General features: G+C 45.1%; 1 protein-coding gene across 2 annotated transcripts in view; it reads left to right on the plus strand.

Moving 5' to 3' along the window:
- The window catches only part of LOC123995737 (ras-related protein Rab-15-like), a 32,372-nt gene extending 24,693 nt beyond the window's left edge, over positions 1–7,679 (plus strand). For both annotated transcript variants that reach the window (XM_046299408.1, XM_046299409.1), the window contains 2 exons: positions 277–432; positions 6,577–7,679. In XM_046299408.1, coding sequence (XP_046155364.1) covers positions 277–432; positions 6,577–6,735 — 315 coding nt within the window. In that variant the 3' untranslated portion in view covers positions 6,736–7,679. The remainder of the gene's footprint in view (positions 1–276; positions 433–6,576) is intronic.
- Positions 7,680–22,939: the final 15,260 nt, after the last annotated feature.

A 22,939-nucleotide genomic window follows, 5' to 3' on the forward strand; every position in this document is an offset into this window, starting at 1 on the left:
TCTCCCTTTCTCCCCATCTCCCTCCCTCTCCCTCCCTCCCGCCTCCCTCCCTCCCCCTCTATCCCTCCCCCTCTTCCTTTCTCCCTCTCTCCCTCACCCCTCTCCCCCTCCCCCTCCCCCGCTCTATCCCTGCCTCCCTCCCTCCATCCCTCTCTCCCTCCCCCTCTTCCTTTCTCCCCATCTCCCTCCCCCTCCCTCCCTCCCTCCCTCCATCCCTCTCCCCCGCTCTATCCCTCACCGTGTTCCTTTCTCCCCATCTCCCTCCCTCCCTCTCAGTATGCTCCTGATAACATCCAGAGGATCCTCATAGGGAACAAGTCAGACGAGGAGGAGAAGAGACAGGTTGCTACAGGACAGGGCAACAAGCTGGCCAATGATTATGGGATGGACTTCTTTGAGACAAGTGCCTCCACCAACTATAACATCACAGAGGTGAGTGGCTGACAGCTCCTGAACAAACACTGTGTATGATCCGCCTGTCTGTCACAGGCCAACACCAAGCACCACAGCCGGACTACTGGTACGCAAACTATTAATGAGGGTTAATGGAACAACATTTCATCCTGAGTCACTTTGTCTTAGTCTGTATCTCCCAGAGTCCAAGTGATATATACAGTGATATATATATGTATGTGTATATATGCAGTGATATATACAGTGATATATATATATATGTATGTGTATATATGCAGTGATATATACAGTGATATATACAGTGATATATATATGTATGTGTATATATGCAGTGATATATACAGTGATATATACAGTGATATATATATGTATGTGTATATATGCAGTGATATATACAGTGATATATACAGTGATATATGCAGTGATATATACAGTGATATATACAGTGATATATATATGTATGTGTATATATGCAGTGATATATACAGTGATATATACAGTGATATATGCAGTGATATATACAGTGATATATACAGTGATATATATATGTATGTGTATATATGCAGTGATATATACAGTGATATATACAGTGATATATACAGTGATATATACAGTGATATATATACATGTATGTGGATATATACAGTGATATATACAGTGATATATACAGTGATATATACAGTGATATATATATATGTATGTGTATATATGCAGTGATATATACAGTGATATATACAGTGATATATACAGTGATATATATATATATGTATGTGTATATATGCAGTGATATATACAGTGATATATACAGTGATATATACAGTGATATATACAGTGATATATATATGTATGTGTATATATGCAGTGATATATACAGTGATATATACAGTGATATATATATGTATGTGTATATATGCAGTGATATATACAGTGATATATACAGTGATATATACAGTGATATATACAGTGATATATATATGTATGTGTATATATGCAGTGATATATACAGTGATATATACAGTGATATATATATGTATGTGTATATATGCAGTGATATATACAGTGATATATACAGTGATATATACAGTGATATATATATGTATGTGTATATATGCAGTGATATATACAGTGATATATATATATATATATAGAGTACCAGTCAAAGGTTTGGATACACCTACTAATTTGAGGGTTTTTCTTTATTTTGACGATTTTCTACATATTTGAGATTCTTCAAAGTCGCCCACCTTTTCCTTGATGACAGCTTTGCACACTCTTGTTTAACAATTGTTTTGGTTACTACATGATTCCATATGTGTTATTTCATAGTTTTGATGTCTTCACTGTTATTCTACAATGTAGAAAATAGTAAGAAATTAAGAATAAACCCTTTAATGAGGAGGTGTGTCCAAACTTTTGACTGCTACTATACATATATATACACACTACTGTTCAAAAGTTTGGGGTCACAGAAATGTCCTTGTTTTCCATGAAAACATACATGAAATTAGTTTCAAAATGAATAGGAAATATAGTCAAGAAGGTCAACAAGTTTATAAATAATGATTTTTAATTGAAATAGTAATTGTGTCCTTGAAACTTTGCTTTCGTCAAAGAATCCTCCATTTGCAGCAATTACAGCCTTGCAGTTGTTTGGCATTGTAGTTGTCAATGTGTTGAGGTAATCTGAAGAGATTTCACCCCATGCTTCCTGAAACACCTCCCACCCGTTGGATTGGCTTAATGGGCACTTCTTACGTACCATACGGTCAAGCTGCTCCCACAACAGCTCAGTAGGGTTGAGATCCAGTGACTGTGCTGGACACTCCATTATAGACAGAATACCAGCTGACTATTTCTTCCCTACATAGTTACCATACGGTCAAGCTGCTCCCACAACAGCTCAATAGGGTTGAGATCCAGTGACTGTGCTGGCCACTCCTTGGTCCAGTGTCTTTCTTTTTATTGGCCAGTCTGAGATATGGCTTTTTCTTTGTAACTCTTCCCAGAAGGCCAGCATCCCGGAGTCGCCTCTTCACTGTTGACGTTGAGACTGGTGTTTTTCCACTCCTCTTTCTATTCTGGTTAGAGCCAGTTTGCGCTGTTCTATGAAGGGAGTAGTACACAGCATTATACGAGATCTTCAGTTTCTTGGCAATTTCTCTCATGTAATAGTCTTCATTTCTCAGAATGAGAATAGACTGACGAGTTTCAGAAGAAAGTTCTTTGTTTCTGGCCATTTTGAGCCTGTAATTGAACCCACAAATGCTGATGCTCCAGATTCTCAACTAGTCTTGTCATGCAGGTGAAAGAGGACCCAAAAGCGACTTGGCGAAAACAGAGTCTTTAATCCAGTAAAGTAATTACAAACAAAAAAAACAACTTTCACTCGAAATGACGAGGACAAACTGGAGACTCGATCTTGAACAGCAGGTGAACAGCAGGTTGCCTCGGGAAGGCACTTGAACCAGACAGACTCAGACACCTGCTCACCACGCAGCATCTGAGGAAAACACGACACGACAGGGCGATACACAATCACAGCACGGTGAATTCTAAACAAGGAACCGACAGGACAGGAACGGAACACAAAGGAAGAAATAGGGACTCTAATCAGGGGAAAGGATCGGGAACAGGTGTGGGAAGACTAAATGATGATTAGGGGAATAGGAACAGCTGGGAGCAGGAACGGAACGATAGAGAGAAGAGAGAGCGAGAGAGTGAGAGAGGGAGGGGGAGAGAGAGGGATAGAAAGAGGGAAAGAACCTAATAAGACCAGCAGAGGGAAACGAATAGAATGGGGAGCACAGGGACAAGACAAGATAATAAATGACAAACATGACAAGTCTACAGCAGGCCAGTTTTATTGCTTCTTTAATCAGAACAACAGTTTTCAGCTGTACTAACATAATTGCAAAAGGGTTTTCTAATGATCAATTAGTCTTTTAAAATTATAAACTTGGATTAGCTAACACAACGTGCCATTGGAACACAGGAGTGATGGTTGCTGATATTGGGCCTCTGTACGCCTATGTAGATATTCCATAAAATATCTGCTGTTTCCAGCTACAAAATAGTAATTTACAACATTAACACTGTCACGTTCTGACCTTAGTTCTTTTGTTATGTTTTTGTTTTAGTATGGTCAGGGCGTGAGTTGGGTGGGTAGTCTATGTTCCTTTTTCTATGTGGTGTTTTTGTGTTTGGCCTGGTATGGTTCTCAGTCAGAGGCAGGTGTCGTTAGTTGTCTCTGATTGAGAATCATACTTGGGTAGCCTTTTCCCACCTGTCTGTTGTGGGGTGATTATTTTCTGTGTCTGTGTGTTCCACACGGAACTGTTTTTGTTATTTCACGTTGTTATCTTGTATTTTTCTATTAAAAGAATCATGAACACGTACCACGCTGCGCATTGGTCCTCCGATCCTTCCTACTCCTCCTCCTCAGAGGAGGAAGAAGACCATTACATACACTGTATTTCTGATCAATTTTATGTTATTTTAATAGAAGAAAATGTGTTTTTCTTTAAAAAAACAAGGACATTTCTAAGTGACCCCAAACTTTTGACCGGTAGTGTATTTGGGCATTTGGAAAGTATTCAGACCCCTTCACTTTTTCATTACATTGTTACGTTACCGCCTTATTCTAAAATGGATTAAATGAAATAAAAATCCTCATCAATCTATGAGATTGGTATCCCATAATGACAAAGAAAAAACAGGTTTATAGAAATGTTTGCAAATGTATAAATAAAAAAACAGAAATAACTTATTTACATAAGTATTCAGACCCTTTGCTATGAGACTAAAAATAGAGCTCAGGTGCATCCTGTTTCCATTGATCATCCTTGAGATGTTTCTACAACTTGATTGGAGCCCACCTGTCGTAAATTCAATTGATTAGACATGATTTGAAAAGGCACACACCTGTCTATATAAGCAAAAACCAGGCCATGAGGTCGAAGAAATGATCCTTAGAGCTCTGAGACAGGATTGTGTCGGGGCACAGATCTGGAGAAGGGTACCAAAACATTTCTGCAGCATTGAAGGTTCCCAGGAACACAGTGGCCTCCACCAGTCCTAAATGGAAGAAGTTTGGAACCACCAAGACTCTTCCTAGAGCTGGCCGCCCGGCAAAACTGAGCAATTGGGGGAGAAGGGCCTTGATCAGGGAGGTGACTAAGAACCCGATGGTCACTCCGTCACTCTCCAGAGTTCCTCTGTGGAGATGGGAGAACCTTCCAGAAGGACAACCATCTCTGCAGCACTCCACCAATCAGGCCTTTATGGTAGAAGGCGAGGTCAGTACAGGTGCATCAAAGCTGTCACTGAGAGGATGAAAACAGCTTCTATCTCAAGGCCATCAGATTGTTAAATAAACATCACTAGCACATAGAGGCTGCTGCCCTATATACATAGACTTAAAATCACTGGCCACTTTTATTTAATTTTATTTAACCTTTATTTAACAAGGTAGGCTAGTTGAGAACACCTTTATTTAACCAGGTAGGCTAGTTGAGAACAAGTTCTCAGTTACAACTGCGACCTGGCCAAGATAAAGAATAGCAGTGTGAACAGACGACAACACAGAGTTACACATGGAGTAAACAATAAACAAGTCAATAACACAGTAGAGAAAAATAAGAAAAAGAGAGTCTATATACATTGTGTGCAAAAGGCATGAGGAGGTAGGCGAATAATTACAATTTGTCTTCTATTCTACTGTATCTTAGTGTATGCCACTCTGACATTGCTCGTCCATATATTTATATATTTCTTAATTCCATTCTTTTACTTTAGATTTGTGTGTATTGTTGTGAAATTGTTAGATATTACTTGTTAGATATTACTGTTGGAGCTAGAAACACAAGTATTTCGCTACACTGCAATAACATCTGCTAACACGTGCATGTGACCAATACAATTTGATTTGATTTGAGTGGCCAGACGGAAGCCACTCCTCAGTAAAATGCACGAAAGCCCACTTGGAGTTTGTCAAAAGGCACCTAAAGACTCTCAGACCATGAGAAACCAGATTCTCTGGTCTGATTCAGGCTTGGCCTGAATACCAAGCGTCACGTCTGGAGGAAACCTGGGACCATCCCTATGGTGGGGACTGGGAGACTAATCAGGATCGAGGCAAAGATGAACGGAGCAAAGTACAGAGAGATCCTTGATGACAACCTGCTCCAGAGCGCTCAGGACCTCAGACTGGGGCAAAGGTTCACCTTCCAACAGGACAACGACCCTAAGCACACAGACAAGACAACACAACACAGGAGTGGCTTCGAGACAAGTCTCTGAATGTCCTTGAGTGGCCCAGCCAGAGCCCGGACTTGAATATGATCGAACATCTCTGAAGACACCTGAAACTGGCTGTGCAGCGACACTCCCCATCCAACCTGACAGAGCTTGAGAGGATCTGCAGAGAATAATGGGAGAAACTCCCCAAATACAGGTGCTTGAAGCTTCGTACCCAATGAAACTCGAGGCTGTAATCGCTGCCGAAGGTACTTCAACAAAGTACTGAGTAAAGGGGCTGAATATTTATGGAAATGTCATATAAGTTTTTCATTTTTTATAAATTTTGCAAACATTTCTAAAAACCTGTTTTTGCTTTGTCATTATAGGGTATTGTGTGTAGATTGATGAGGGGGGGAAAAACAATTTAATCAATTTTAGAATAGTCAAGGGGTCTGAATACTTTCTGAAGGCACTGTATACAGTTATATATCCAGGCTGTATCACGTCCGGCCATGATCGGGAGTCCCACAGGGCTGCGCACAATTGGCCCAGCGAGTCCCAGAGGGCGGCGCACAATTGGCCCAGCGAGTCCCACAGGGCTGCGCACAATTGGCCCAGCGAGTCCCAGAGGGCGGCGCACAATTGGCCCAGCGAGTCCCAGAGGGCGGCGCACAATTGGCCCAGCGAGTCCGGGTTTGGCCGGTGTCGGCCATCATTGTAAATAATCATTTGTTCTTAAACTGACTTGCCTAGTTAAATAAAGGTTACATTTAAAAAATGTATACAGTGTATATATATATATACAGTGATATATATACATAAAACAGATTTGCACTAACAGTTAAATTAGTCTTCAGCATTGCAAAAACAAAACATTTCACTTCTCTGTTTTCCTTGTGCCATGTTGCCACCCCTCCACCCCAGTCCTTCACACGATTGGCTGAGCAGGTCCTGGCAGCCAATAAGAAGGACCTGGACCTCCTAAGGGCGTCGGTCACAGACGAGCTCAACCTCGCCGCCCTGGAGGAGGAGGAGGGCATCACAGACGGGGCCGCCGCCTCACAGAAGGGCTGCTGGTGTTAAGGGCTGGGCCTGGTCAAAAGTAGTGCACTATGTAGGGTATACGGTGAGAAAAGTAGTGCACTATGTAGGGAATAGGGTGAAAAATAAGTAGTGCACTATGTAGGGAATAGGGTGAAAAATAAGTAGTGCCCTATGTAGGGAATAGGGTGAGAAAAGTAGTGCCCTATGTAGGGAATTAGCGTGCCACTTCTTATGTAAGGACTGGATCTGGATGCGTCTCAAAACACACCCTATTCCCTATGCGAGATCTGGTTTAAAGTAGTGCACTTTGTAGGGAATAGGGTGGAGGGTGACACTTCTCTTCTTCATGTTAGAACCTGATTAACGTAGCCATCATAGGTGGTGTACTGGCATTTGATAGGTTTTTTAAAATGTATTTTTCATTGTAGTTGTTAGATTTTGCCACAAGAGGGTGCTGCTGATACATGCTGCGTTATATACAAAGCTTTCAGTATTTAGAGTACACCGCAGGGCTGTTGATAAAGTGGTCACGACCCATTACACTGTTCTACTGTAATGCATCTCCAATGATCCACCGTTCCCCTTTATAGTACACTGCTCGGCTAAGCTCAGACCTACTGCGCCATAGGGAATACACTGTTTGTGGTACAGACAATGTTCCATTTAGTTCCAGCCTCGTCATTTTGTTTCTTGAGGCAACTTTCAATGACAATGTACATAAATAATACTCCTAGTTTAATTGAACGTAATTACCATTACAGGCCTGTATAAAGTGTTGACATTTTTGATGGTCTTAAAATATTCCCTCTGTGATTCTATCTACGATGACGTATTTTGTTTTCTTCTGTCATGTTGTCCAGACTAGCAAACGGACCAGCGAGAGATCTGCATTGCGTCCACACTTTTTATTTCATTTTCTTGCAACTTCAATGAAGTTAATTATTCAAACTGGTCATTTATTAAACAACTTAATTAAAAGCATTTGACCAGAGTGGTCTGACGTTATTATTCTTAACCTGGCCTATTCTCTCTACGACTGACACAAGTTAATAGTGCTACCAATAGTGCTACCATCAACAAAAACTCATGTTTATGTGTGCAAGTGATAATATGGTATGTAGTATTGAATGAAATGCTGGACTATGATTTCTAGATACAGATGAAATATGTATGTCTGTTTTGTTTGATGATGGGGGTGCGAGGGGGTACGTTTTGAATTGCATTTGGTGGATATATATATAACGTGCAACATTGTAATTATTTCACATGTATATTGAATAAATGCTTGAAGATGAATGACTCATCGTGCTGCGGTAACTTTATGAAATAGAAAGGGTTAAATTGTAACGACGCAAGACGGAACAATAAAGTTTGAAATGAATTGAATTCCAGGCCACAGCGCCCGCAGCTTTTCATTAAGGATTTTTTTTTATATCTGTCCGGGGTTCAGGGACTAATTTAAACCTGGGTGAAAATGAAAAGCGAGCAGGACTGCGGCCCCCCCGCGGTGTTGGAGAGGAGTCAGGAATAGAATGTGCGTCACAGTTGTAGTATTGATTTCTACCACTAGGTTGTAGAGTTGGATCACTCGTGTTTCACAGCACATGATCCTCTATACATCCGTGTTACAGTCGAATACCTGAAATAATCTGAAAGTCAAAATAACTGTATAACTGTTTACTGTTTGTGTCACAAGTACACGTAGTTCTATGAGGACTTTTCCTAAAAAAAAAAAAAAAACATTTTTAAACTGTTGTCTTTTATCATGACAAATCTGCTGATCGTGATGATACAAGCGATCTATCATTGCTCAGCCCGAGGTGACAGTGAGGATGAATCTGCATAATGTTGAAAATGGATTATGTGGATGTGTTGCTGTGACATCTGGTTTACTGAAACGGCAGCTCTGGACATAGAACTGGAGCGAACAGAACGGACGTGGAACCTCTAATCATGACAATTTGTAGACAACTAGTAGACTCATGTCTACACTCGCAATGGTTGCCTGGTATTGGGATGCAATCATTTCCATCTTAGATAGTTGGCTATGGTGAGAGGCAACAGTTTGTTTCTGCTAACTTGCTAGCAACCTGTTTTACTGTATAATTTAGCTTGATCAACAACTGCTGTGTCTTGGTCAAATTTAAAGAGGAGTTGAGTAAATAACTAAGCCACTAAAGTCTGGTTGCTTTACAACTGGTCACCATCTCCCTCACACAGTTTTGCGCCAATCAGTTTCTCCACAGATGGATGAGCCCACCTGGATGATGCCGAGAGTGTACAAAAGCTGTCATCAAGGCAAGGGGTGGCTACTTTTTTCATACATTTAGATTTGTTTAACATTTTTTGGGTTACTACATGTTTCCATGTGTGTTGTTTAATAGTTTAATAGTTTTGATGTTTATTATTAATATTATTCTACAACGCAGAAAAAAATAAAGAAAAACCCTTGAATGAGTAGGTGTGTCCAAACTTTTGACTGGTTCTGTAGACCATATTCAAGGGTTTTTCTTCATTTGGACTATTTTTCACATTTACTATGTTCCACATTTATGTATGTATGTATGTATGTATGTATGTATGTATGTATGTATGTATGTATGTATGTATGTATGTATGTATGTATGTATGTATGTATGTATGTATGTATGTATGTATGTATGTATGTATGTATGTATGTACAAAATCACAGTCATGGGAAGCACACAAACCTTTCTATATAAGGTCCCACAGTTGACAGTGCATGTCAGAGCCAAAACCAAGCCATGAGGTCGAAGGAATTGTCCGTAGAGCAATTTGTAACCACCAAGACTCTTCCTAGAGTTGGCCACCTGGCCAAACTGAGCAATCGGGGGAGAAGGGCCTTGGTCAAAGAGGTTACCAACAACCCGATGGTCACTCTGACTGAGCTCTAGAGTTCCTCTGTGGAGATGGGAGAACCTTCCAGAATAACAACCATCTCTGCAGCACTCCACCAATCAGGCCTTTATGGTAGGGTGGCCAGACAGAAGCCACTCATTAAAAGGCATATGACAGCCCACTTGGAGTTTGCCAAAAGCCACATAAAGACTCTCAGACCATGAGAAACAAGATTTTCTGGTTTGATAAAACCAAGATTAAAATATTTGGCCTGAATAACAAGCATCATGTCTGGAGGAAACCAGGCAGCATCATGCTGTAGAGATGTTTTTTTAGAGGCAATGACTGGGAGACTAGTCAGGATCGAGGCAAAGATCATGCTGTAGAGATGTTTTTTTAGAGGCAATGACTGGGAGACTAGTCAGGATCGAGGCAAAGATCATGCTGTAGAGATGTTTTTTTAGAGGCAATGACTGGGAGACTAGTCAGGATCGAGGCAAAGATCATGCTGTAGAGATGTTTTTTTAGAGGCAATGACTGGGAGACTAGTCAGGATCGAGGCAAAGATGAACGGAACAAAGTACAGAGAGATCCTTGATGAAAACCTGCTCCAGAGAGCTCAGGACCTCAGACTGGGGCAAAGGTTCACCTTCCAACAGGACAACGACGCTGAGCATACAGCCAAGACAACGCAGGAGTGGCTTCAGAACAAGTGTTTGAATGTCCTTGAGTGGCCTAGCCAGAGCCCGGACTTCAAATCAAATCAAATTGTATTTGTCACATACACATGGTTAGCAGATGCTAATGCGAGTGTAGCAAAATGCTTGTGCTTCTAGTTCCAACAATGCAGTAATAACCAACGAGTAATCTAACCTAACAATTCCACAACTACTACCTTATACACACAAGTGTAAAGGGATAAACAATATGTACATAAAGATATATGAATGAGTTATGGTACAGAATGGCATAGGCAAGATGCAGTAGATGGTATCGAGTACAGTATATACATATGAGATGAGTAATGTAGGGTATGTAAACAAAGTGGAAAAGGTTAAAGTGGCTCGTGATACATGTATTACATAAAGATGGCAAGATGCAGTAGATTATAGAGTACAGTATATACATATGAGATGAGTAATGTAGGATATGTAAACATTATATTAAGTGGCATTGTTTAAAGTGGCTAGTGACACATTTTTTTACATCAATTTCCATTTTTAAAGTGAGCTGGAGTTGAGTCAGTATGTTGGCAGCAGCCACTCAATGTTAGTGGTGGCTGTTTAACAGTCTGATGGCCTTGAGATAGAAGCTGTTTTTCAGTCTCTCGGTCCCTGCTTTGATGCACCTGTACTGACCTCGCCTTCTGGATGATAGCGGGGGGGAACAGGCAGTGGTTCAGGTGGTTGTTGTCCTCGATGATCTTTTTGGCCTTCCTGTGACATCGGGTGGTGTAAGTGTCCTGGAGGGCAGGTAGTTTGCCCCCGGTGATGCGTTGTGCATACCTCACTACCCTCTGGAGAGCCTTACGGTTGTGGGCGGAGCAGTTGCCGTACCAGGCAGTGATACAGCCCGACAGGATGCTCTCGATTGTGCACCTGTAGAAGTTTGTGAGTGCTTTTGGTGACAAGCCAAATTTCTTCAGCCTCCTGAGGTTGAAGAGGCGCTGCTGTGCCTTCTTCAACACGCTGTCAGTGTGAGTGGACCAATTCAGTTGGTCCGTGATGTGTACGCCGAGGAACTTAAAACTAGCTACCCTCTCCACTACTGTCCCGTCGATGTGGATAGTGGGGTGCTCCCTCTGCTGTTTCCTGAAGTCCACAATCATCTCCTTTGTTTTGTTGATGATGAGTGTGAGGTTACTTTCCTGACACCACACTCTGAGGGTTCTCACCTCCTCCCTGTAGGAGTTGTTGGTAATCAAGCCTACCACTGTAGTATTGTTCGCAAACTTGATGATTGAGTTGGAGGCGTGCGTGGCCACGCAGTCGTGGGTGAACAGGGAGTACAGGAGAGGGCTCAGAACACACCCTTGTGTGGCTCCAGTGTTAAGGATCAGCGGGGTGGAGATGTTGTTACCTACCCTCATCACCTGGGGGCGGCCCGTCAGGAAGTCCAGTACCCAGTTGCACAGGGTGGGGTCGAGACCCAGGGTCTCGAGCTTGATGACGAGTTTGAGGGTACTATGGTGTTAAATGCTGAGCTATTGTCATGTTTGTCATTTATTGTCATGTCTTGTCCCTGTGCTCCCCATGCTATTCGTTTCCCTCTGCTGGTCTTGTTTGGTTCTATCCCTCTCTCTCCCCCTCCCTCTCTCACTCTCTCGCTCTCTCTTCTCTCTGTCGTTCCGTTCCTGCTCCCAGCTGTTCCTATTCCCCTAATCATCATTTAGTCTTCCCACACCTGTTCCCGATCCTTTCCCCTGATTAGAGTCCCTATTTATTCCTTTATGATCCGTTCCTGTCCCGTCGGTTCCTTGTATTGTATTCACCATGCCGTGATTGCGTTTCGCCCTGTCCTGTCGTGTTTTTGCCGTGATTGTGTATCACCCTGTCCTGTCGTGTTTTGTGCCTTCATCAGATGCTGCGTGTGAGCAGGTGTCTCAGTCGACTACGGCCTGCGCCTACCCGAAGCGACCTGCAGTCTGTGGCCGCTTCTCCAGTTGTTTCCCCTCTACAAGTCTAGAGGAATTCTGTTATTCCGTTTTGGACTTTAATAAACTCTGTTTCTGTTAAGTCGCTTTTGGGTCCTCTTTTACCTGCATGACAGAAGGAACCGACCAAGGAATGGACCCAGCGACTTCAGACGCTCGTTACGCTGCCGTCGAGATCCAAGGAGCCATGCTCGGCAGACACGAGCAGGAATTGTCTGCTGCTCGCCATGCCGTGGAGAACCTGGCCGCTCAGGTTTCCGACCTCTCTGGACAGTTCCAGAGTCTACGTCTCGTGCCACCTGTTACTCCCTGGCCTGCCGAGCCTCCAGAACCCAGGGTTAATAACCCACCTTGCTACTCCGGGCAGCCCACTGAGTGCCGCTCCTTTCTCACGCAGTGTGAGATTGTGTTCTCTCTCCAACCCCACACATACTCTAGAGAGAGAGCTCGGGTTGCTTACGTCATTTCACTCCTTACTGGCCGGGCTCGAGAATGGGGCACAGCTATCTGGGAGGCAAGGGCTGATTGCTCTAACAAATTCCAGAACTTTAAAGAGGAGATGATTCGGGTTTTTGACCGTTCAGTTTTTGGTGGGGAGGCTTCTAGGGCCCTGGCTTCCTTATGCCAAGGTGAACGGTCCATAACGGATTATTCCATTGAGTTTCGCACTCTTGCTGCCTCTAGTGAGTGGAACGAGCCGGCGCTGCTCGCTCGTTTTCTGGAGGGACTCCACGCAGTGGTTAAGGATGAGATTCTCTCCCGGGAGGTTCCTTCAGATGTGGACTCTTTGATTGCTCTCGCCATCCGCATAGAACGACGGGTAGATCTTCGTCACCGGGCTCGTGGAAGAGAGCTCGCATCAACGGTGTTTCCCTGCTCCGCATCGCAACCATCTCCCTCCTCTGGCTTTGAGACTGAGCCCATGCAGCTGGGAGGGATTCGCATCTCGAATAAGGAGAGGGAACGGAGGATCACCAACCGCCTGTGCCTCTATTGCGGAGTTGCTGGACATTTTGTTAATTCATGTCCAGTAAGAGGCCAGAGCCCATCAGTAAGCGGAGGGCTACTGGTGAGCGCTACTACTCAGGTCCCTTCATCTAGATCTTGTACTACTATGTCGGTCCATCTACGCTGGACCGGTTCGGGTGCTACATGCAGTGCTTTGATTGACTCTGGGGCTGAGGGTTGTTTCATGGACGAAGCATGGGCTCGGAAACATAACATTCCTTTCAGACCGTTAGACAGGCCTACGCCCATGTTTGCCTTAGATGGTAGTCATCTTCCCAGTATCAAATTTGAGACACTACCTTTAACTCTCACAGTATCTGGTAACCACAGTGAGACTATTTCTTTTTTGATTTTCCGTTCACCGTTTACACCTGTTGTTTTGGGTCACCCCTGGCTTGTATGTCATAATCCTTCTATTAATTGGTCTAGTAATTCTATCCTATCCTGGAACGTTTCTTGTCATGTGAAGTGTTTAATGTCTGCCATCCCTCCCATTTCTTCTGTCCCTACTTCTCAGGAGGAACCTGGCGATTTGACAGGAGTGCCGGAGGAATATCATGATCTGCGCACGGTCTTCAGTCGGTCCCGAGCCAACTCCCTTCCTCCTCACCGGTCGTATGATTGTAGTATTGATCTCCTTCCGGGGACCACTCCTCCTCGAGGTAGACTATACTCTCTGTCGGCTCCCGAACGTAAGGCTCTCGAGGATTATTTGTCTGTGTCTCTTGACGCCGGTACCATAGTGCCTTCTTCTTCTCCGGCCGGGGCGGGGTTCTTTTTGTTAAAAAGAAGGACGGTACTCTGCGCCCCTGCGTGGATTATCGAGGGCTGAATGACATAACGGTTAAGAATCGTTATCCGCTTCCCCTTATGTCATCAGCCTTCGAGATTCTGCAGGGAGCCAGGTGCTTTACTAAGTTGGACCTTCGTAACGCTTACCATCTCGTGCGCATCAGAGAGGGGGACGAGTGGAAAACGGCGTTTAACACTCCGTTAGGGCATTTTGAGTACCGGGTTCTGCCGTTCGGTCTCGCCAATGCGCCAGCTGTTTTTCAGGCATTAGTTAATGATGTTCTGAGAGACATGCTGAACATTTTTGTTTTTGTTTATCTTGACGATATCCTGATTTTTTCTCCGTCACTCGAGATTCATGTTCAGCACGTTCGACGTGTTCTACAGCGCCTTTTAGAGAATTGTCTCTACGTAAAGGCTGAGAAGTGCTCTTTTCATGTCTCCTCCGTTACTTTTCTCGGTTCCGTTATTTCCGCTGAAGGCATTCAGATGGATTCCGCTAAGGTCCAAGCTGTCAGTGATTGGCCCGTTCCAAGGTCACGTGTCGAGTTGCAGCGCTTTTTAGGTTTCGCTAATTTCTATCGGCGTTTCATTCGTAATTTCGGTCAAGTTGCTGCCCCTCTCACAGCTCTTACTTCTGTCAAGACGTGTTTTAAGTGGTCCGGTTCCGCCCAGGGAGCTTTTGATCTTCTAAAAGAACGTTTTACGTCCGCTCCTATCCTCGTTACTCCTGACGTCACTAGACAATTCATTGTCGAGGTTGACGCTTCAGAGGTAGGCGTGGGAGCCATCCTATCCCAGCGCTTCCAGTCTGACGATAAGGTTCATCCTTGCGCTTATTTTTCTCATCGCCTGTCGCCATCTGAGCGCAACTATGATGTGGGTAACCGTGAACTGCTCGCCATCCGCTTAGCCCTAGGCGAATGGCGACAGTGGTTGGAGGGGCGACCGTTCCTTTTGTCGTTTGGACAGACCATAAGAACCTTGAGTACATCCGTTCTGCCAAACGACTTAATGCCCGTCAAGCTCGTTGGGCGTTGTTTTTCGCTCGTTTCGAGTTTGTGATTTCTTACCGTCCGGGTAGCAAGAACACCAAGCCTGATGCCTTATCCCGTCTGTTTAGTTCTTCTGTGGCTTCTACTGATCCCGAGGGGATTCTTCCTTATGGGCGTGTTGTCGGGTTAACAGTCTGGGGAATTGAAAGACAGGTTAAGCAAGCACTCACGCACACTGCGTCGCCGCGCGCTTGTCCTAGTAACCTCCTTTTCGTTCCTGTTTCCACTCGTCTGGCTGTTCTTCAGTGGGCTCACTCTGCCAAGTTAGCTGGTCATCCCGGTGTTCGAGGCACTCTTGCGTCTATTCGCCAGCGCTTTTGGTGGCCGACTCAGGAGCGTGACACGCGCCGTTTCGTGGCTGCTTGTTCGGACTGCGCGCAGACTAAGTCGGGTAACTCTCCTCCTGCCGGTCGTCTCAGACCGCTCCCCATTCCTTCTCGACCATGGTCTCACATTGCCTTAGACTTCATTACCGGTCTGCCTTTGTCTGCGGGGAAGACTGTGATTCTGACGGTTGTCGATAGGTTCTCTAAGGCGGCACATTTCATTCCCCTCGCTAAACTTCCTTCCGCTAAGGAGACGGCACAAATCATTATTGAGAATGTATTCAGAATTCATGGCCTCCCGTTAGACGCCGTTTCAGACAGAGGCCCGCAATTCACGTCACAGTTTTGGAGGGAGTTCTGTCGTTTGATTGGTGCGTCCGTCAGTCTCTCTTCCGGGTTTCATCCCCAGTCTAACGGTCAAGCAGAGAGGGCCAATCAGACGATTGGTCGCATACTACGCAGCCTTTCTTTCAGAAACCCTGCGTCTTGGGCAGAACAGCTCCCCTGGGCAGAATACGCTCACAATTCGCTTCCTTCGTCTGCTACCGGGTTATCTCCGTTTCAGAGTAGTCTGGGTTACCAGCCTCCTCTGTTCTCATCCCAGCTTGCCGAGTCCAGCGTTCCCTCCGCTCAAGCGTTTGTCCAACGTTGTGAGCGCACCTGGAGGAGGGTGAGGTCTGCACTTTGCCGTTACAGGGCACAGACGGTGAGAGCCGCCAATAAACGCAGGATTAAGAGTCCAAGGTATTGTTGCGGCCAGAGAGTGTGGCTTTCCACTCGCAACCTTCCTCTTACGACAGCTTCTCGTAAGTTGACTCCGCGGTTCATTGGTCCGTTCCGTGTCTCCCAGGTCGTCAATCCTGTCGCTGTGCGACTGCTTCTTCCGCGACATCTTCGTCGCGTCCATCCTGTCTTCCATGTCTCCTGTGTTAAGCCCTTTCTTCGCACCCCCGTTCGTCTTCCCTCCCCCCTCCCGTCCTTGTCGAGCGCACCTATTTACAAGGTACATAAGATTATGGACATGCGTTCTCGGGGACGGGGTCACCAATACCTAGTGGATTGGGAGGGTTACGGTCCTGAGGAGAGGAGTTGGGTTCCGTCTCGGGACGTGCTGGACCGTTCGCTCATCGATGATTTCCTCCGTTGCCGCCAGGATTCCTCCTCGAGTGCGCCAGGAGGCGCTCGGTGAGTGGGGGGTACTGTCATGTTTGTCATTTATTGTCATGTCTTGTCCCTGTGCTCCCCATGCTATTCGTTTCCCTCTGCTGGTCTTGTTTGGTTCTATCCCTCTCTCTCCCCCTCCCTCTCTCACTCTCTCGCTCTCTCTTCTCTCTGTCGTTCCGTTCCTGCTCCCAGCTGTTCCTATTCCCCTAATCATCATTTAGTCTTCCCACACCTGTTCCCGATCCTTTCCCCTGATTAGAGTCCCTATTTATTCCTTTATGATCCGTTCCTGTCCCGTCGGTTCCTTGTATTGTATTCACCATGCCGTGATTGCGTTTCGCCCTGTCCTGTCGTGTTTTTGCCGTGATTGTGTATCACCCTGTCCTGTCGTGTTTTGTGCCTTCATCAGATGCTGCGTGTGAGCAGGTGTCTCAGTCGACTACGGCCTGCGCCTACCCGAAGCGACCTGCAGTCTGTGGCCGCTTCTCCAGTTGTTTCCCCTCTACAAGTCTAGAGGAATTCTGTTATTCCGTTTTGGACTTTAATAAACTCTGTTTCTGTTAAGTCGCTTTTGGGTCCTCTTTTACCTGCATGACAGCTATAGTCAATGAACAGCATTCTCACATAGGTATTCCTCTTGTCCAGATGGGTTAGGGCAGTGTGCAGTGTGGTTACGATTGCGTCGTCTGTGGACCTATTGGGGAGGTAAGCAAATTGGAGTGGGTTTAGGGAGTCAGGTGGGGTGGAGGTGATATGGTCCTTGACTAGCTCAGTTACCTTAGCTTTCTTGGGAACAGGAACAATGGTGGGCCTCTTGAAGCATGTGGGAACAGCAGACTGGGATAAGGATTGATTGAATATGTCCGTAAACACACCAGCCAGCTGGTCTGCGCATGCTCTGAGGACGCGGCTGGGGATGCCGTCTGGGCCTGCAGCCTTGCGAGGGTTAACACGTTTAAATGTTTTACTCATGTCGGCTGCCGTGAAGGATAGTCCGCAAGTTTTGGTAGTGGGCCGTGTCAGTGGCACTGTATTGTCCTCAAAGCGGGCAAAGAAGTTATTTAGTCTGCCTGGGAGCAAGACATCCTGGTCCGCGACGGTGCTGGTTTTCTTTTTGTAATCCGTGATTGACTGTAGACCCTGCCACATACCTCTTGTGTCTGAGCCGTTGAATTGCAACTCTACTTTGTCTCTATACTGACGCTTAGCTTGTTTGATTGCCTTGCAGAGGGAATAGCTCCACTGTTTGTATTCGGTCATGGTTCCGGTCACCTTGCCCTGGTTAAAAGCAGTGGTTTGCGCTTTCAGTTTCGAGCGAATGCTGCCATCAATCCACGGTTTCTGGTTGGGGAATGTTTTAATAGTTGCTGTGGGTACGACATCACCGATGCACTTGCTAATGAACTCGCTCACCGAATCAGCATATTCGTCAATGTTGTTGTTGGACGCAATGCGGAACATATTCCAATCCACGTGATCGAAGCAGTCTTGAAGCGTGGAATCAGATTGGTCGGACCAGCGTTGAACAGACCTGAGCGCGGGAGCTTTCTGTTTAAGTTTCTGTCTGTAGGCTGGAAGCAACAAAATGGAGTCGTGGTCAGCTTTTCCTGAAAGGAGGGCGGGGGAGGGCCTTATATGCATCGTGGAAGTTAGAATAACAATGATTCAATGTTTTACCAGCCCTGGTTGCACAATCGATATGCTGATAGAATTTAGGGAGTCTAGTTGTCAGATTAGCCTTGTTAAAACCCCCAGCTACAATGAATGCAGCCTCAGGATATGTGGTTTCCAGTTTACAAAGAGTCAAATAAAGTTCGTTCAGGGCCATCGATGTGTCTGCTTGGGAGGTGATATATACGGCTGTGATTATAATCGAAGAGAATTATCTTGGTAGATAATGCGGTCGACATTTGATTGTGAGGAATTCTATGTCAGGTGAACAGAAGGACTTGAGTTCCTGTATGAACCCGATCGAACATCTCTGGAGAGACCTGAAAATAACTGTGCAGTGTCGCTCCCCATCCAACCTGACAGAGCTTGAGAGGATCTACAGAGAAGAATGGGACAAACTCCCCAAATACAGGTGAGCCAAGCTTGTAGCATCATACCCAAGAAGACTGCTGTAATCGCTGCTAAAGGTCCTTCAAAAAAGTACTGGGTAAAGGGTCTGAATACTTATGTAAATGTGATATTTCAGTTTTTATTTTGTATACATTAGCAAAAATGTTTAAAACAAGTTTTTGCTTTGTCATTATGGGGTGTTGTGTGTAGATTGATGAGGGAAATAAACAATTTAATCAATTTTATAATAAGGCTGTAACCTAACAAAAAAGTCAAGGGGTCTGAATACTTTCCGAACGCACTGTAAACCAGGGCCTGCCATGTAGAACGTAAGAGGTGGATTGGGACTAGGGTATGACTCTGTAGAAGGGGATAAGTGGATTTTGGGTATGACTCTGTAGAAGGTGAGAGGTGGATTGTGGGTATGACTCAGGAGAAGGTGAGAGATGGATTGTGACTAGGGTATGACTCAGGAGAAGGTGAGAGGTGGATTGTTGGTATGACTCTGTAGAAGGGGAGAGGTGGATTGTGGGTATGACTGTAGAAGGTGAGAGGTGGATTGTGGGTATGACTCTATACAAGGTGAGGGGTGGATTGTGGCTAGTGTATGACTCTCTAGAAGGTGAGAGATTTGTGGGTATGACTGTAGAAGGTGAGAGATGGATTGTGGGTATGACTCTATAGAAGGTGAGAGATGGATTGTGGGTATGACTCTACAGAAGGTGAGAGGTGGATTGTGGGTATGACTCTGTAGAATGGGAGAAGTGGATTGTGGGTACGACTCTGTAGAAGGTGAGAGATGGATTGTGGGTATGACTCTCTAGAAGGTGAGAGGTGGATTGTGGGTATGACTCTCTAGAAGGTGAGAGGTGGATTGTGGGTACGACTCTGTGGAAGGTGAGAGATGGATTGTGGGTATGACTAGAAGGTGAGAGGTGGATTGTGGGTATGACTCTCTAGAAGGTGAGGGTGGATTGTGGGTATGACTCTGTAGAAGGTGAGAGGTGGATTGTGGGTATGAATCTGTAGAAGGTAAGAGGTGGATTGCGGGTATGACTCTATAGAAGGTGAGAGGTGGATTGTGGGTATGACTATAGAAGGTGAGAGGTGGATTGTGGGTATGAATCTGTAGAAGGTGAGAGGTGGATTGCGGGTATGACTCTATAGAAGGTGAGAGGTGGATTGCGGGTATGACTCTATAGAAGGTCAGAGGTGGATTGTGGGTATGACTCTATAGAAGGTGAGAGGTGGATTGTGGGTATGAATCTGTAGAAGGTGAAAGGTGGATTGTGGGTATGACTCTGTAGAAGGGGATAAGTGGATTGTGGGTATGACTCTGTAGAAGGTGAGAGGTGGATTGTGGGTATGACTCAGTAGAAGGTGAGAGGTGGATTGTGACTAGGGTATGACTCAGGAGAAGGTGAGAGGTGGATTGTTGGTATGACTCTGTAGAAGGGGAGAGGTGGATTGTGGGTATGACTGTAGAAGGTGAGAGGTGGATTGTGGGTATGACTCTATACAAGGTGAGGGGTGGATTGTGGGTATGACTCTGTAGAATGGGAGAAGTGGATTGTGGGTACGACTCTGTAGAAGGTGAGAGATGGATTGTGGCTAGTGTATGACTCTCTAGAAGGTGAGAGGTTTGTGGGTATGACTGTAGAAGGTGAGAGATGGATTGTGGGTATGACTCTATAGAAGGTGAGAGGTGGATTGTAGGTATGACTCTGTAGAATGGGAGAAGTGGATTGTGGGTACGACTCTGTAGAAGGTGAGAGATGGATTGTGGGTATGACTCTCTAGAAGGTGAGAGGTGGATTGTGGGTATGACTCTCTAGAAGGTGAGAGGTGGATTGTGGGTACGACTCTGTGGAAGGTGAGAGATGGATTGTGGGTATGACTCTAGAAGGTGAGAGGTGGATTGTGGGTATGACTCTCTAGAAGGTGAGGGGTGGATTGTGGGTATGACTCTGTAGAAGGTGAGAGGTGGATTGCGGGTATGACTCTATAGAAGGTGAGAGGTGGATTGCGGGTATGACTCTATAGAAGGTCAGAGGTGGATTGTGGGTATGACTCTATAGAAGGTGAGAGGTGGATTGTGGGTATGAATCTGTAGGTGAAAGGTGGATTGTGGGTATGACTCTATAGAAGGTGAGAGGTGGATTGTGGGTATGAATCTGGTGGATTGCGGGTATGAATCTGTAGAAGGTGAGAGGTGGATTGCGGGTATGAATCTGTAGAAGGTGAGAGGTGGATTGCGGGTATGAATCTGTAGAAGGTGAGAGGTGGATTGCGGGTATGAATCTGTAGAAGGTGAGAGGTGGATTGTGGGTATGAATCTGTAGAAGGTGAGAGGTGGATTGTGGGTATGAATCTGTAGAAGGTGAGAGGTGGATTGTGGGTATGGATCTGTAGAAGGTGAGAGGTGGATTGTGGGTATGACTCTCTAGAAGGTGAGAGGTGGATTGCGGGTATGACTCTCTAGAAGGTGAGAGGTGGATTGTGGGTATGAATCTGTAGAAGGTGAGAGGTGGATTGTGGGTATGATTCTATAGAAGGGGAGAGGTGGATTGTGGGTATGAATCTGTAGAAATTGAGAGGTGGAGACCCCCAAGGGTTTTTTTTCAGCGTTGTTTCTGCAATGTACGTTATAATATAGGAAACCTCGCTGGTGTAGATGGACGTCACAAGGGGATGGACTCCTACATGGATGTTGACCTCCAGTGGGTTCATCCCCACCTGAAATTCGTAGTGTAACAGTATAACTTTAGACCGTCCCCTCGCCCATACCTGGGCGCGAACCAGGGACCCTCTGCACACATCAACAACAGTCACCCACGAAGCATCGTTACCCATCGCTCCACAAAAGCCGCGGCCCTTGCAGAGCAAGGGGAACTATTACTTCAAGGTCTCAGAGCAAGTGACGTCACCGATTGAAACGCTATTTAGCGCGCACCGCTAACTAAGCTAGCGGTTTCACATCCGTTACACTAGGACACACACAAACAAATGCATACCAATGTAGCTCTCCAGAACCAGGGTAAGAGAATGGAGTGGACCAGGGCTGATCTTGAATCAGATCCCCTCTGTCCTTATAATATTGTTCATTATGATCTTACATTTTGCAAAATCTTAGTCTGAAATGTTCTCTTGGGTCAAAGTGAATTGTTATCTTGGGACCTAGATACTTCTATCAGCGGGTATAGATAAAATTCATGGCGATGAGCTTCCAAATGTGCTCAGTGAAGTTGATTTCCCTCCATTGGCCACCACCACTCTCCAGCCTGGTAATGGACATCCTAGGTTGTCAGGGAGACAGAAAGATGTACTGGCAGACTAAGCAACAGAATCAAATGCAAATGTTGTCGCTTGTGGTGCTATTACCTTGACATGTGTTTCAGATAGACAGAGTCCACAGAGTGTTCTTTATTCGAAATGGAAAAGAACAGAATCGAGCTAATTTATACAGTAAAACCAGTTGCTAGCCAGTTGGCCGAACACTCTGTTGCCTCTCACTATAGACAGCGATCTAAGATGGCTAGCTAGCTACATATTAGCCATCATATTGCTAGCCTTTTGTTTCAGCACCTTGCTTGCCAGCTATATGGAGCCCACCAGCCGGTCACAACATTTGGGAGGCTCACAGCGATGTGGTACAGAGGTCAATTTGGCCTACGTGTCACAGAGTTTCTGATCGAGCATAAATGGTCTCTTAGTCGTAGCAACAGTAACTATGGGGTTGAGTTGTGGGAGAGAGCAAACGAATCAGCATCCGAAATGCCAGATTCATAGGCAGTCAGACAACAGTCTTTCTAGTCATTCTATGGCTCTGGATCTATATCTGTTCATACCATGGCATTGTTGAATAATCCTTTCTGATTGGCTTGAACGACATTCTAGAGTGTGCATTATTTCCCTATAACGCACGGTATATTTGCACGGTAGAATTCAATGGCTCGAGTTCATTTTGACATGTTTTGTTTGAGCTGCTTTTGAAAGCAAAAGTCGAATTGAAAACAGTATTGGTACTGTTGAATTCGATTTTAATGATAGCAAGCTAGGATGATGGTTTGGTTAGATAAACTAGCAAGTGTGTTTGCTTGGTTACAACAGCAACTACTGTAGCTATCTCGTATACTTGCTATCAATTTCCACCGGCAAATGTGTTAAACTATAGCCATGGTATAACAGGAATAATCAACGCGGGGGTCTTTGCGTTCTCTTGAAAATAACGCCAACTCTTGTGGAAGGCACAGGAGGCTGCTGGGTTGAGGACGGCTCACAATAACATCCGGAACAGAACCAATGGAATGTCGTCAAACACCTAG

This window comes from Oncorhynchus gorbuscha, linkage group LG14, assembly GCF_021184085.1.
Source record: "Oncorhynchus gorbuscha isolate QuinsamMale2020 ecotype Even-year linkage group LG14, OgorEven_v1.0, whole genome shotgun sequence".
NCBI classification, from domain to species: domain Eukaryota; kingdom Metazoa; phylum Chordata; class Actinopteri; order Salmoniformes; family Salmonidae; genus Oncorhynchus; species Oncorhynchus gorbuscha.